Source organism: Sinocyclocheilus rhinocerous, unplaced genomic scaffold (genome assembly GCF_001515625.1).
Source record: "Sinocyclocheilus rhinocerous isolate Xijiao unplaced genomic scaffold, SAMN03320098_v1.1 scaffold472, whole genome shotgun sequence".
Taxonomy (NCBI): Eukaryota; Metazoa; Chordata; class Actinopteri; order Cypriniformes; family Cyprinidae; genus Sinocyclocheilus; species Sinocyclocheilus rhinocerous.
In genome coordinates this window covers 74,518-91,428 of record NW_015641089.1, presented here as the reverse complement: position 1 = coordinate 91,428, position 16,911 = coordinate 74,518, and the positions used below count along the sequence as shown (strand labels likewise).

The window sequence follows — 16,911 nt, the reverse complement described above, 5'->3', positions numbered from 1 at the left end:
GAGGCGCGTGCGCTGCGCATACGTGCTGCGTCATCCGCCGGAACTGCTTCAGTGTATGAGAGTCATCCTACACACACGTGACTGACCGCTCGCTCGCACCAACAGGAGGAGGAGGGTCGTGTTACTCTCTACACTGCACTCAACCTGAGGGATTCCTACACTTTCAGTCTTTGAGGAGACATGAAAAACAGCCCATACTGCAGGAACGGTATAACGGAAATAACGGTATAACGGTAATCGGCCCATGCCTAACACATGCCAGGCCCCTCCACCACTCAATCAGTTCTAGCACCCGCACCTGCACCGGATTAATCATCAATCAACTCATATAAACACACCTCGCAGCCAGTCTTTGTCTGATCTCACTTTGAGCAACGGACTGATATCAGCTTTTCCACGTCATACTCCAAAGCTCCTATCTCCATTGTTTTCCAAGCCCCAGTCTGTCTCCATCGTATGTATACCCTTACCTAGACTCTCTTCGACATCAAGCCGAGGTGTGTGCACATCACTAACTCTGTTCTCGTCACCTGCTCCGTGTCTACGATTTCCTATCAACCTGCAAGGTAGTAACCACCCTTATTTCAGTATTCATCCATTCATCCTGCTATATCAGCTCTACTTACCTCCATCTGTTGTTTACATATTGCTGCAATAAATTTAAACTGATATATATATATATATATATATAGTGAAGTATGTAATTTTGTGTGTGTCTCCAGTGGCCCTAAATGGAATTGCAAAAAAAAAAAAAGATCACTGATCTCAGATAACGGCTTTTGTATTTTTTAACTTTCACAAGCTTCTTCAAATGTTGTATTGTGATTCTCCCCTTGCAGATCTTCCATATGACGTATGACATGGCGAGCGCAGTGATGCGGATTTTTAACCTGATAGCGATGATGCTGTTGCTGTGCCACTGGGACGGGTGCCTGCAGTTTCTGGTGCCCATGCTGCAAGACTTCCCCTCCGACTGCTGGGTCTCCCTCAACAAGATGGTGGTATGTTTTTAACTTTCTATTTTTATTTTTTTCATGAATGCACCTTTGCACATACATAACAAAAGACTGCAGGGAATGAGACCATCTGCCAGGCCGACTCAGCATGTGCCACGAAACAATACAGCACCCCACAATGCTAATATTAAGAAAATTGGTTCACAAAGCGAATATCCAAGTAGGGTAATTGAATTGAATGAAATTTAATTCTATTAACCTGAATCTATTTGCTGATATTACCTGATTCTCATTGACCAGCTAAATTAAGGTTCCCAGTTGGTGTCTGTTGGATTCAGATGTTGTCTGCTACATCTAATAATGTTTATTTTTTCAGGATGAAATTTATCTACGTCATGCACAAGAAGAAAACTTTATTTCTCAGAGGTTGTTCTTTAATAGCTCAGGAGACTTAATGTTTTCAGTTTTTGTCTTAAGTAGTTGTCACAGTAAAACTATAGAGATATACTTCAACTCAGATAATTTGATGAGACATGTTTGAATTCATATTGACTCTAGAGGAGACACGTGAGATTACTGGGGTTTTTCTCTCAGGAGAGAAACATCTAAGAAGCAGGAGACTTTAAGAAAAGTCTCCATTTGTTCTCCTTTTAATCTCGTTGCCTAGGAAAGCAATTGAAGTATTTGAGGTATTGCATTTTTTAGACATTATGTTTGCGATATAATGTATCTTTGCAAAATGAGCATAGTTTGAGATATTGTTGAGATCTCATCTGAAACTCTGGAGGAGACACATTTGAAATTACTTTTCTTAGGAGAAACAGCTGAGAAGCAAGAGACTTCAGAAGAGTCTCAATTTGTTTTCTATTTAATAGCATTGTTATCTAGGAGAAACAATTGAGATATTTCAGGTTACAATTTTTCAATATTATGTTAGAGATGTATTTTTGCAAATCTGAGCACAGTATGAGACATTGTTGAGATCTCTTCTGAAACTTGAGGAGACACATCTGATTCCCAATTTGGAGATTCCCAATTTGTTCTCCATTTAATCACATTATTGTCTAGGAAAAGCAATTGAGCTATCTGAGATATTACAATTTTTAGATATTACGTTTGAGATATAACGTATCTGGAAATCTGAGCACAGTTTGAGACTGTTGAGATCTCTTATGAAACTCTGGAGGAGACACGTGAGATATCTTGAGTCTTTTTCTCAGCAGAAACATCTGAGAAGCTGGAGACTCAGTTTGTTCTGACTTCAGTTTGTTTGTTGTCTTGGCGCAACAGTTGAGGTGTTTGAGATATTACAATTTTTAGATATTATGTTTGAGATATAATGTGTCTTTGAAAATTCTGAGCACAGTTTGAGACATTGTTGAGATATTTTGAAACTCTAGTGGAGACCGAGGTGAAATTACTTTTTCTGAGAAGCAGGCTCTCTGCTCAAGTAAATAAGATATCAAATAGATCTCGTTTGTGATTTTTCTCTGTGACAGACGGTGAGGACTTCATCAGAGTCTCATCTCAGTTAAGTGATTTTCCCAGGTTTCTGTCTTTTTGTCTTCTTTAATTGAGTTATCCGCACTAGTCCTCTAGCTCATACAGCATCTCTCTATTGAAGTGTGAGATGAAACTATGAGTAAGTGTGTTGTTGCTCGGCTCTGGGCTGTTTGGTGTGGGTGAGATGAGACGGGGTGATGGCAGTGGACATAAAAGCGTGTGTGTGTGTGTGTGTAAACGTTCAGGTTTAGAGATGTGCCAAAGCAGCTGTGCTCTTTGTACATCTCTCAAACAGACATGAAAGAACCTGTTTAGAGGGCACTCAAACACGACATAAAAGCGTGTGTGTGTGTGTGTGTGTGTGTGTAAACGTTCAGGTTTAGAGATGTGCCAAAGCAGCTGTGCTCTTTGTACATCTCTCAAACAGACATGAAAGAACCTGTTTAGAGGGCACTCAAACACCCCTGATACAAAAACATTTGGATAGTTCACACGAAAATGAAAATTCAGCTACTGTTTATTCACTCTTATGTTGTTCTGACCCCATATGCACTTTTACACACAACAGCTGATCTTAAAGGGTTCAGCTTCTTAAAGTTCATGTACTGTAAGTGATGTTTGTCAACTTTGCTAACTAATCTCTTCAACCACATGTTCTCAAAATCCCCTGCAAAGACATGGCAGCCAATCCGATATCAGCAAACCTGAATGTGCAAAGTGATTTGCAACAAGTTTTCTGTCACAGAAGTAAGAGTTACTGTATTTCTTGTAGGACAAGTGTTTCAGTGAAATATGACAGGTAGTAGAGATATCTTATGTGTTTTTTTATAACAACAACAAAACAGTTTTGAAGCAGTTTTAAAGTCATCATAAAATGCTCCAATGAAGCAGGACATTTAATGTGAAGAAAATCAGATGGGACTCCACACATTGGGAATTGTTTGCATGTTTGCACATCTCTATATAAGTTGATGGTTGCATGAAAGGAGTTTAAAAATAGGAGGACATGATGACATTAGTGAAAAAGAAAGTAGTTTGAAACACTGTTTTTGTTGTTTTCCAAACAAAACAAAGGTTTTCTAGAGCTAATCAATGTGTATATAATTATGTATTAGTTGTAAAATAGTTCTTTCAGAAATAATTATTCATAACCACCCCTTTTTCAGAAACAGCATTTAAATTTAACTTTTAGTGAAAAAAAATATTGGTTAAATAATTCTTACTTTGTGCTCATAGTTTTGATTAGTATACATCACATCCAGTTAGGCTTTTGGATAAGGTCTATTTGCAAAAGTTGAAATTATTTCAATGCACCTGAACCTCAAATTAGGTCCTAAAATTCATTTCCCATACTTTCCATTGGAAATGAATGATTTCCAGTCTGTTTTTTCTGGTCTATTTGTTGGAGATAGTGTAAAGGTGTGTATCAATAAGTATATAGGCTCAAATTTTAATGCATGTTGACTTTAAGAATACATAGATTCCATTTTTATTGTGTTATAGTTGATGTGATGCTGATATCAGTTTGTTTGATGTGTTGCACAGAGTTGTGTAATGGACGTTATTGCTGTTGTTTTCGCTCAGTCTCTGTGGATACAGAAGGTTTGTGATGATGCCACACGTGACATTAAGGTCACAGTCCCTCTGGGGATCAGAGAATGAGTGAAAGAATGTGAGATGGCAGTGAGGGCAGAAAGAGAGGAGAATTACGTAAACCGATGCAGGAGGAAATAGTTTCACATCCATAGCGCAAGTTCAGAGAACGAGAACTTGGTCTGTCACAATTTTTACACAATCCTCTGATTTCAATTGTTTGATCTAATTGCAATTATTTGAGATAATCACAATCATTGTGCACTTCAATTTAATCACATATTGACCTACAAATAAGGGTACTTTATGGGTTATTCTTTGAAATGGGTGCCATTTATGTTGCTGATATAGGCCTACATTATTTTAAAAGTTTGGGGTTAGTAGGATTTTTTTTTTTTGAAAGAAATTAATACTTGCATGTAGAAACGATGCATTAAAATGATCAAAAGTGACATTAAATACATTTACAAAGTTACAAAAGATTCTATTTCTAATGTTATTTTGAACTTTCTATTCATTAAAGATTCATAAAAAAACATTTCCACAAAAAAGAAAATTCCCACAAAAACAGCAAATCGGCATATTAGAATGATTTTTAAAGAATCATGTGACACTGCATGACTTTTACATATTTTTAAATTGAATAGAAACGGCGTAATTGTAACTTTATTAACACTTACATTTTTAAGTGTATTTTTTTAAGTACAATTATTTTCTATTAGAATGCTTAAAATAGAATTAAAAATTACATTATCTTTCATAAAATGGAAAAGGCACTGTTTCATTAAATGACCTTTATTAATTAAAAATATTTTTATTCATGTCATTCAGTGTAATATATAGTGAAAAAGTTCAATGTGAAAAAAGACTCGAGGTCTGTGTGAATTAAGCTTTTGCTGTAATAGATATGAGCAAATAAGACATACATGAACCATAGTTATTTAATTTAACAATTAAATGCCAGCCAATAACTGTGACAGTCCAATCTGAATCTGTCAGGAAAAAGGAACGTGCCACTGAAGACGATGAGAACACTGGAAGTAAATAAAATGGAAAGGGGAAGCTGGAATAGACGCAGGCTTTGGCCTCTGGAGAGCTTCTACACTGAGTGCTTGACATCTCGTATTATTAGTGTGCGCATACAGAAACAGACCATCCATTCATGTCATTCAGTGTAATATATAGTGAAAAAGTTCAATGTGAAAAAAGACTCGAGGTCTGTGTGAATTAAGCTTTTGCTGTAATAGATATGAGCAAATAAGACATACATGAACCATAGTTATTTAATTTAACAATTAAATGCCAGCCAATAACTGTGACAGTCCAATCTGAATCTGTCAGGAAAAAGGAACGTGCCACTGAAGACGATGAGAACACTGGAAGTAAATAAAATGGAAAGGGGAAGCTGGAATAGACGCAGGCTTTGGCCTCTGGAGAGCTTCTACACTGAGTGCTTGACATCTCGTATTATTAGTGTGCGCATACAGAAACAGACCATCCATCTTCAGTAAACGCATCCTAAAGGACGTCATTGATCTTACTGGAACTGCACACGCACATACTGGATCAACACGGAAACTTCCGTCAGCGTGTGAAGGCATGAAGGTTTTTTGGCAGTTTCTGACAGCACAGATTATGATGGATAGATTAGCATTTGAATATTTTCTATAACTCAGTTTATATAAAGGCAGTAAGATGTGAGGTTTTGCAGTCACATGTAGCAAACAGCAGGGAAGGAGATCGGGGGACGAATTTACGTGATATTAAAAGTGGGGGGGGGACACGTCCCCCGCGTAATCTTACGCCCCTGAGATCACTGTATGGAAAATCTTTTGAATTATTGTTCTTATGTGAATTATTATCGTCCGTGCTTCTCACTGAGGTTGATGATGTTGGTGATAAATCAAAGCATGCCGTGGCATCTGAACTGCACATGCAGTGAATCATCTGTAAGCAAATGCTGATGCACTGCTGTGTGTGTGTTGCTGGGTGTTAACATAAATCTATTAGGATAGCAGGAAGTCGAGGATACACTAACACCAGTAGACACATAGCTGGAGGGTTTAAACATATACATAAAGAATACTCAGGGATACTCGCTTAGAACATGCAATAATATGTGTGTATGTATATATATATAATCAAATTGGGGCTCGTCCGGGATACACATATAGTATTGCTTGTTCTGAGCATGAATGTATATATAAGTCAATAAAGCTGTTATAGTTTGGGGTCAGTAAGATCCCTGTAAGTCTCATCTGCTCACTAAGGCTGCATTTATTTAATCAAAAATACAGCAAAATCAGTAATATTTTGAAATATTATTAGAATTTAAAATAACAGTTTTCTATTTGAATATTTTAAAATGTAGTTTATTCTTGTGATGCAAAGCTTAATTTTCAGCATCATTACTCCAGTCTTCAGTGTCACATGATCCTTCAGAAATCATTCTAATATGCTGATTTGCTGCTCAAGAAACATTTTTATTATCAATGTTAAAATGTGGAAACCATGATACATTTTTCAGGATTCTCTGAATCTCTCTAAATACAAAGTTGAAAAGAACAGCATTTATTTGAAACAAATCTTTTGTAACATTATAAATGTCTTTACTGTCACATTTGATCAATTTAAATCATCTTTGCTGAATTAAATTGTTATTTTCTTTAAAAAAAAGGAAAATATTACTGACCCCAAACTTTTAAAAACGTTTACTGTATATAGGCTAAACAGTATATATAAGTCAGTATATATTTAATAGCCTGATCTAATTAAATGCGATTAGTTTTCCTGTGGTGTGTCTGGAGTTTATATACTGTGTGTGTGTGTATGTGTGTGTGTGCACGTGTGTCTGTGTGTGTGTGTTTAGACTCAGATGTGTAAGTGGATTAAACACATTATGTTATTTCTCTCCCTCTGAGAAAAACCCTCCAGAGACTCAGAGATGCTCTCAATCCTCTCGCCATACATGCCTTCAGCCCTCCTGGGCAAAACATGCTGCTAACATGGACCTGGAGGAGTTTCTGAGCACTCACATTATGGGCTGCTTCACAGAATCCATTTTAATCAAGGCTGACTGCTCCTTACTCCAAAATTTGTTATTTTTAATGCCATAATGTAGTACATAGTTTACATGCATAATTTGTTTAGTCAACATGAAAATCAAAATTGATCCTATTTACTTTTTCTGATCATATCGGAAACTTAATGCCTCACCTCTAGTAAGACTTTTGCATTCGGATGACTTCACCTTAATTTCAACTCTTATTTTCATCCCTTCCCATTCAGCCACTTCATATAATAACTTTTAAAAGTTTCACTCTGACATCATTTTGCAGAAGTATCAAAATGTATCACAGTTAGGTTTTATTTTTATAATACTAAGTATACGTATTCATATAATTTACCCTGGATTGATACTGCTGTTTTCACTAATATATTCAGTGTGACCTTTCAAATGGTCTTTCGAAAGGAAAGAACCCAAATGTAATTTCTTTAATATCTCTTTTTTTTTCTCCCAAACAGCAATGGAATTAAATGGAGATTTATGCTGAAATCTTGTGCTTCTTAGATGCAATATCACATGTCTCCTCTAGAGTTTCAGAAGAGATCTCGACAATGTCTCACACTGTGCAAAGAGTTGCCTTCTTATGTCTCAATCTTATGTGTCAATCAAGAACTTTTCCCCCTGAAAGTCTGAGTTAGAATACTTTGCAAGAACATGATTATAAACACAACAAGGCTGTGAAAGTGAGTAGATGAGTTTATCTGTTCGCTTTGATGACGTTTAGTGTCCCAGACAACCTCTGTAGTCCCATTTAGACACTTATTAGTAACCACCTTCTTCAAGACAATTAAAAAAAAGGAGACTTTACTGATGTATTTTGTATTGTAGAACACAGCATGAATATATCTTGAGCTTGCATTTGCCACAGACCTTATTTCAGGCATGCAAAATTTCATTATTCTATTCTATTCTATTCTATTCTATTCTATTCTATTCTATTCTATTCTTCATTTTTAGTTAATTTTTTATTTATTCATTTTCAAAAGGTGTATTTCAGAGTTTGGGTTAGTCTAGTTACAGATGGGAAGTTTTTGCAAACGATATTAGTATGTTGCATATGCATATGATCATACTACTCATTACTGGCAAAATGTAACCTTGAATGCTTTGTAAGTCATTTTTGATTAAAACATCTGCCAAATGAATGAATACAAATGTATGTAGATGTACTATTTTTCCTGTAGGGTGGGCGGTATGACAAAATCTCATATCACGGTATGAGTAATCTTATATAACAATATATTTTGAATGTGACTAATGCACCAGAAGTGACATCGACCCTGATTTTTAACATTTCTTTCTTGGCTCATTATGTGATCAGACAGTAACTAAAAACCCATTAGAAAAACCCATTGGAACCATTTCCAGATTTTGGCCTAAAATACGTAATTTCTTACAGAACTGCTGTATCTCTCAACAGGTCAAACAAAGGTCAAGAGGGGACAAATAACCTTTTTGTGTCATACAGAACCAATCAGAAATGTAATCCTGCTTTCTTCTGTAATTTACTCGGCATCTGAATGTATTCCTCCTGAAGAGCAGACACACGTATAGTATCATTACCCCAGGAAGCTTTCCCACCTGACTGCCGCATTCATTTTTCAGATGAAAAACCGCACTGACTTGGTCAGATGCGGAGATGAATGGCTCGGTGAAGAGATGTTGGATTGTCTTGGCCGAGATTAAAAACATATATTACACAGCATCTGGTGTCTCAGGCCTGGGCAGCAGCGCGTGTCGAGGACTGCTGTACGTTTAGATAAGCTATTGTAAATAGAGTCAGAACAGGCTGGCGGCCCGACTGCACTATTACAGGCAGAATCCAAGCGTCTCAGCTTATCGGCCACAGGGCACGCGTGTCTGTATGGTTAATGAATGTCTTCCCATAATGCCTCTTGCCCTATCACTGCGGACCAGGGCATGAATGAGCGAAGGAATGAGAGAGTGATCAAGAAAGTGTCTCCCTTTCCCTGAGGCTCATTCACTCCTATTTTCTCTTCCTTTTTGTTACATACTTTTTCTCAGTTTCATACTTCAATATATTGAAATGTATTGCAATAAGCCCATGGAAGGAGTCCAGACAGCAGGCTGGAGAAGTGGATTGTGTCTGTGTGTGTGTGTGTGTGTGTGTGTGCGCGCGCATGCTCAGATGTGTGCTGTCTCTGTGGCTACATAATTTCTGAATTTCTATTATTATTTTATTATCGCATTGTTTATTTTCTTTTCATTTATTTGTTTGTTTGTATTTTATTTTATTCTATTATTTATTTCATTAAATTTTTCACTTGTTTTCATTCATTCATTCATTCATTCATTTTAATTTAATTTAATTTTATTCTATTATTTTATTTATTTTACTTATTTAATATAATTTTACTATATTATTTATTTCCTTTTATCTATCTATCTATTTATTATTTATTTAATAGAATTTTTTTCAATCCATTTTATTTCATTTAAATTCAATATTCATTCATTCATTCAATTTTCATTTTTTTATTATTCTACTATTTATTTTATTAATTTCATTTTATTCTGTTATTTATTTATGTTATTTCTTTTTATTTATTTTTAATTCCAGGAGGTGTATTTCAGGGTTCGGATTAGTCTAGTTACAGATGGGAAGTCCTAGCAAAGAACATTCGTATATTCAGAATAGCATACTACTCATACTACTGGCAAGCAAGCAATAAATAAATAAATAACCTTAAAGCTGCAGTCCGTAAGTTTTGCCTCTTTGTCGCCATCTCTGTTTGAAAACCTGGAATTGCAGCTGTGTGCGGAATTATCTAGCTTCGGACTGCACGGAAGTAATTTTGGATAAAATCTGTCAAATGCATGAATGCACAAGTATGTATACTATCTTTGCTGTAGGGTGGATGGTATGACCAAAATCTCATATCACCGTACGACTAATCTTATATAACAATATGTTTTGTGATCTGCCAAATGTTATGACTTTTGCGTCCAAAATTGTATAAAAAATGCAAAATTACACTGATTTCCCAAATGAAAAATGGACACACTAAATTAAACATGCAACATAGTGTGGTCATGTGACAACAAAATAGCGTTCTATTGTTTGAAAGATTTATTGTTACAAATTGTTTCACTTACTTATATTACTAAACCAACCAGTAGATAATGCACAGTATGCTAGTATTGCAATCCCAAGATAGTCAATGTACAGTATATGCAGGTTTATGTGAGTATGCATCCTTGATTTTCTAGGCTGCTGTAGAATGTGTCCTTCTTTATCCACTCTATTCACTAAATCTGCAACACAATATCTCTGTCTGTGTATGTGTGTGTGTCCAGAGCTCCAGCGTGGACTCTCTACTTCTTGTGTTTTCAAGGCAAAGTGCTCTCGACTCATGTAAAATTCAAGCCTGTTCACTCCAGTGTTTCTACAGTGACCTGCTCCCTCTGACTTTAACACTTTCCTCATTTCCCTTTTTTTCATTTCTATGTCCTTTTCTTCTTCCCTTTAACTTTGCATGCCACCGAAAAGTCTTAGGGGAGAAAAGTATGCAGGCTATGTTTGCAGTTGAATATTACTTACTCCATACTGCATACTGTGGGATCCAACAGTCTGAGGCCACATTGAAAATCCGGACCTTTCGTTTACACTTGGAAATCAAGAGAAAATTTTAGGATTTTGAAACAAAGAAGTTAAGAGTGGTGTCCAGTTATCATCTGGGAAATCAATAGTTATTTTTGCATTTTCAATCCAATTCTGAGTAAAACATCTTAACATTGGCAGTCAGATCAGATAATGAGTCATGAAAGGTCAAGTCAAGTGCATTGCATACTGCAAAATTTGCACACTGTGCACCCAAAAATGAAAATTTGCTGAAAATGTACTCACCCTCAGGTCATCAAAGATGTAGATGAGTTTGTTTCTTCGTGTGAACAGATTTAGAGAAATTTAGCATTCCATCACTTGCTCACCAGTGGATCCTCTGCAGTGAATGGGTGCCGTCAGAACGAGAGTCCAAACAGCTGATAAAAACATCACAATAATCCACAAGTAATCCACACCACTCCAGTCCATCCGTTAATGTCTTGTAAAGAGAAAAGTTGTGTGTTTGTAATAAACAAATCCGTCATTATGTTATTTTAACATTAAACTATTGCTTCTGGCGAAAATATGAGTCCATAATCCATAATAACGCTTCCTCCAGTGAAAATGTCAATTTCCTGTTGTCTCTCACATCAAAATCCACACACATATTTGTTTAGAGCTGTTTTAGACTGTTTTGTCTTGTAATCAGTGCTTGTTCTGTGCAGATTTCTCTCCTGATTCAGACGAGATTCTCCTGATTAATTTCTCTGGAAAAAGCAATATTATGGATAGAGAACTTAAAAATGTCTCGATGGATTTGTTTCTTACAAACACAGCTTTTTTCTTCACAAGACATTAACTGATGGACTGGAGTGGTGTGGATTACTTGTGGATTATTGTGATGTTTTTATCAGCTGTTTGGATTCTCATTCTGACGGCACCCATTCACTGCAGAGCATCCACTGGTGAGCAAGTGATGCAATGCTAACTTTCTCTAAATCTGTTATGATTAAGAAACTAACTCATCTACATCTTGGATTGCCTGAGGGTGAGTACATTTTCAGCAAATCTTCATTTTTGGGTGAACTATTCCTTTAATGGAATCACGATGGGATGCAATAGATCCAGTTTTTTCTCTCCTCAGTTCAGGAGTTTGAGCTTTTGGGCAGAGGACAGCAACCGTAATTAATCTTGCCTTGGGAATTAGCCGGATGTCAGCACAAGTCAGGCAGCAGACGCATTTTTAAAAAGGGCACATTTAATGGCTTCTTGTTTGAGACTGCTGGCAGACCCTCACCACACACTGATCTCTGTCGTCCCGAGACGCCTGACGGCCGGCCGTTCTGCAGCTAATTGCTTTATTTATTATAGTTCAGAAAGCGGCTCAGTAGACATTTCGGTTATAATATGAATTGCATACAGAATACAAAAACATATACCATATCATCTCTTTACTATTAACTTTTCTGATTTGGAATCAGTGCAAAATTGCTTCACTTTTGAACCTAGCAGGGATAAAATGTATAACATTGTAATTAATATCTTTCTTGAATCATTATGTAATCAGACTGCCAAATATAATAACATTAGATATCACAATGTAGTATGCTTTACTGAAAATTAGAGCCAAAATTGATTTATACACTGTAAAAAAATGATTTTTCAAAGTTTTAAAGAAAACACTTTCTGAATGAAAATTGCTTATACACTAATTTAATTAAAATATTTTTTCCCAGTGTATATTAGGCAACCATGTAGATTTTTTTTTTCTTTTATTTATTTACTTTTTTTGTTTGGTAATGTACTAAATAATATACTTTATCTCCTCCTACTTGGAATTTGATCATGATATAATATATATTTTTTTGATTATGTGATCAGACGCCGTTATGACATTTGTATACAAAACTGTATTCAAAATGCAAAATTACTATATTGATTTTCCACGTGATAAATGGCACTTGCTTAATTAAACATGTAACGTAGTTTGGCCATGTGACAACATTGTAGCATTCTACAGTTTGAAAGATTTCTTACATATTTACAGTGTTTTACTGTTCATTTATCCCTGTGTGGTTCAAATGTGAAGCTGTTTTTGCACTAATTCCAGATTGTTTTTAGTTTATGAATAATCGTGTCTGTTAGTTTGCATCTATCAAATAACAGATAAATAAAAAAATAACAGTAAAACATTGTAAATAATATAGTTTGAGTCACGTTTGAAGCCGTGCATGACAATTCTGTCATCATTTATTCACCCTTATGTCGTTATGAACTTGTATGACTTCAAAAAGAGCAAATTCTTGATGCTTTTTCCATTATATAAAAGTGGATGGAACAATTATAGTGCAAAAGTCATAGACTGCTGCTTCTTACTGGTATGCTGCTTTTAGATTCGCAGTAGGTGTTGTGAACGGCAATTACATGCTGTTTATGTCCAGTGTTTGTCTTTCTCTTTCTGCAGAACGACACGTGGAGTGAGCTGTACTCGTTTGCCGTGTTTAAAGCCATGAGTCACATGTTGTGCATAGGTTACGGTCGTCAAGCTCCGGAGAGTCTCTCTGATATCTGGTTGACGATGCTCAGCATGATCGTCGGTGCCACCTGCTACGCCGTCTTCATCGGACATGCCACGGCCCTCATCCAATCACTGGACTCCTCACGACGCCAGTACCAGGAGAAGGTAAAGCAACTGTGAAAGCATGTGGAATTAATTGACTAATTAAACAAATGGTTGCAGATGTAAGCTGCATTAGGGAGGTTCAGTTCCCAAATTAATCCTTCTGTGGATTCTGTTTGAACTTGATCTGAATCTAAATCAGAATCATAATTAACTCACTTAATGAATCGATGTGTCACTTCGGTGGCCATCTTGGAAACAACCTTGGGCAGTTGCTTTTATGTAAGTAGGAAGCCTGTTTCCGCCACAGGATAAAACATTTAAAAAAGGTAATTGTGATTTTGGTCAAAAACTTTTTTACTCACAATTCTTAGTTTGTATCTCGCAATTCAGAATTTTTTCTTAGAATTGTGAGTTTATATCTTGCAATTTTGAGTTTACATCTCACAATTCTGACTTTTTTCTCACAATTCGAACTTTTTTCTCAGAATTGCGAGATAAACACACATTTGTGAGTTTATAAGTTGAAATTGTGAGATATAAACCCACAATCATGAGGAAAAAAAGGAGTTTATATCTTGCAATTTTGAGTTTACATTCAGATTTTTTTTCTCAGAACTGTGACCGTTTTTCGCAATTGCAAGTTCATTGTTTTGTTTAGTTTTTTTCCGCAATTCTGACTTTATCTCTGGCGTTTCTAACTTTTTACGGAAAACAAAAATAAAAACTATAATAGTATCTCAATCATACTTAAAATAACACTGATTTCAGTACTGAAAGTGATTTGTAATATTATTAGTTTTAGTTTTACTTAAGAATAACAACACTGTCTGACACTTGATACTATCCAGTGCAGTTATATTGTTAGTTTATGTCTTGAGCTCAGTCTTGAAACTCTCATTATCAAGGAACCCATTGCTTCACCTCATAATGCTACTCCTCCATCCATTAAAACTCATTAAAGTCGCAATTGTTCCATCTGTCTGCGCAGCTAATGTTTGTGCAGCTGCTACGGTTTGTTTGTCGCTGTAGCGTTGACTCAGCAGCTCTTCAGATGCTGTTGCATTGATTGGATAATGACTGCTAATGCGACAGATACGCGTTTGCTCTTCTGACCGTGTGTTTGTTTTCACTGCAGGCTCTATTAGCCGATGAGACCGCAGCTACAGCGTCAGCTAATGTACTATATACCGCACTGCTGACTTGGTTGTGGCTGTCATATTTCTGTGCGTTGTGTTTGTAACAGTAGATTACACTTTTCAGCATTTCTGCTAGGGATGGGCGGATCGATCCTAAAGTATCGATACTTTCGATACTGGTGTTGTATCGAATGGATCGATCCTCACATAAAAATATAGATTCTAAAGTGCACTAATTTTATTTATCAAGAAATTCGGTCCATAAAATATGCTTCTAAGTGGAAAAATAGATTATACTAGCGAACAATTGTGTTGGATAGAACTATTTCTCCTGCTCATCGGAACACACGCAAATGCTAAAAGATCAATCACAGACAGTGTTCGCTGCTGACGCATGGCTCAGTCACAGTGCTTGTTCAAATAGGGATGCGTTTCCCAAAAGCATCAGAAGCATAAGTAGATCTTAAGAAACCATTGCATTACATTATTACATTACATTACATATCATTTTTACTATATATAAAATTAATTCTGAAAAAAGCATCACGGTTTCCACACAAATATGAAGCAGCAATAGCCTAATAATCAGAAATGTTTCTTGAGCTGCAAATTATAGGCTATTAGAATTATTTCTGGAATTAAGAATTCTGGTTGTTAAAAGTTCAAATGGATTGTGTTATGTTCTGTAATTGCTGTTAATAAATCTGTCATAAAAAAATATGCTAAAGTTTCACCTTTAGGAGTACAACAGCCTGGTAGCCTTTTACAAAAATAAACCATGGTTTTATTACAGTAACCACAGTTTACCACAGTATTTGTACTAAAACTGCAGTAACCACAAATTTACCATGGTAATAATAATAATAATACATTTTAGTACTTATGTAACACCATGTTTATTTTTCATGTACTAGTTTGACACCCCTAGTTTAGAGGTATCGGTATCGATATTGACGATACTGGGCTTGAAAATATCGGTATCGGATCGAAAATAAAATAAGAGGTATCGCCCATCCCTAATTTCTGCTCAACCAATCATTTATCAACTCTGTTACCATGCAGAAAGATTGGTGGAGGCAACGGAGCGCTCTGATTGGCTCGCATTGAACGAGAGGGATTGCCTCCTGAGTAGTTTAGCCAGTAATTTGAGGCGACTGTATATCATCAAGTGGAGGACGGACACTCGTTGCGTAGACGATGTATGCGCGTGTATGTGCACGCAATATTACAGTGTCTCTCGGGACGAGCTAAAATTGATGAGGCAGCAGATTAGTGTCCTGCCAGTGTCCTCGTGAAGTTCATGTAGGTGTCTGTGTGTGTGGCGCACTGTGATTCTGTCCTTGAAAGTACCATAATGAACTGATGGGAGGGAGGGAAATAGAAAGAAAGGCAGACAGAGAGAACCGGGGGTTGGGAATAGACCTGTAGGGGTCAGGGACGAGTGACCTGCTTCTCTGCGCTGTGAGCTGCACTCCATTTGGAAAATTCTCCTCTTGAAGTGCCGCTTCAGTTTTAAAGGGACAGTTCACACACACTGCAAAAAGGATTTTCTTCCTTTAGTATTTTTGTCTTGTTTTCCAGTACAAATCTTAATGTTCTTAAATGAAGATGCTTTTACTTGGATACTCAAAATGACTTTTGAGATTATGCTTAAAACAAGAAAAAAAATCTGTCAATGAGGTAAGAAAAATCCTTAAGAAAATATACTTAATATCTCATTCTTAATATCTAAAAATTTATTTGGCTTCTCAAGTAAATGTATCTTGATTTAAGATTTTTTAGATATTTGTAATGGGGAACAACAAAATGTTTGCAGTGCACCTAAAATTGTTGCTTTTTTATTATCATGTTTTTTGATTTTTGATGTACTTTTATGTCTCGCCTTGAGCAAAGGAAATGTGCCATATAAACAGAACACTATTATTATTACTATTATTTTATAAATATACAGTACTGTTCAAAAGTTTGGGGTTGGTAACATTTTTAAAATAAGTCTTTTCTGCTCAGTTAGTTAATGTTAATTTCAACATTTATTAATGCATTATTAAAATCAAAAGTAATGCTTGTTAACATTAGTTAATGCATTGTGAATTAACATGAACTAACAATGACTGACTGTATTTTCATTAATTAACATTAACAAAGAATAATAAATACTGTAATAAAGGTACTGTTCATGGTTCGTTCATGTTTATCTTAATACGTTAACTAACATTATTACACGGCTCTGTGGAATACTTGATTCTGATTGGTCAATCGCGCCATCCAGCGGTATGTTATGTAAGGGATAATGTACACCCAGCCGGTTGTTATCTCAGAATAAACCCCTTCAGGCTGATACAAGATCCTGATCACCCTGTCTGGGTTTATTCTGAGATAACAACCGGCTGGGTGTACATTATCCCTTACATAACATACCGCTGGATGGCGCGATTGACCAATCAGAATCAAGTATTCCACAGAGCCGT

At 36.0% G+C, this 16,911-nt stretch overlaps 1 protein-coding gene across 1 annotated transcript in view; it reads left to right on the top strand.

The window, feature by feature from the left end:
• The window catches only part of LOC107754601 (potassium/sodium hyperpolarization-activated cyclic nucleotide-gated channel 2-like), a 54,616-nt gene that overhangs the window by 14,740 nt on the left and 22,965 nt on the right, over positions 1 to 16,911 (top strand). The window contains exons 3-4 of the mRNA XM_016571112.1: positions 840 to 1,001; positions 13,149 to 13,367. Coding sequence (XP_016426598.1) covers positions 840 to 1,001; positions 13,149 to 13,367 — 381 coding nt within the window. The remainder of the gene's footprint in view (positions 1 to 839; positions 1,002 to 13,148; positions 13,368 to 16,911) is intronic.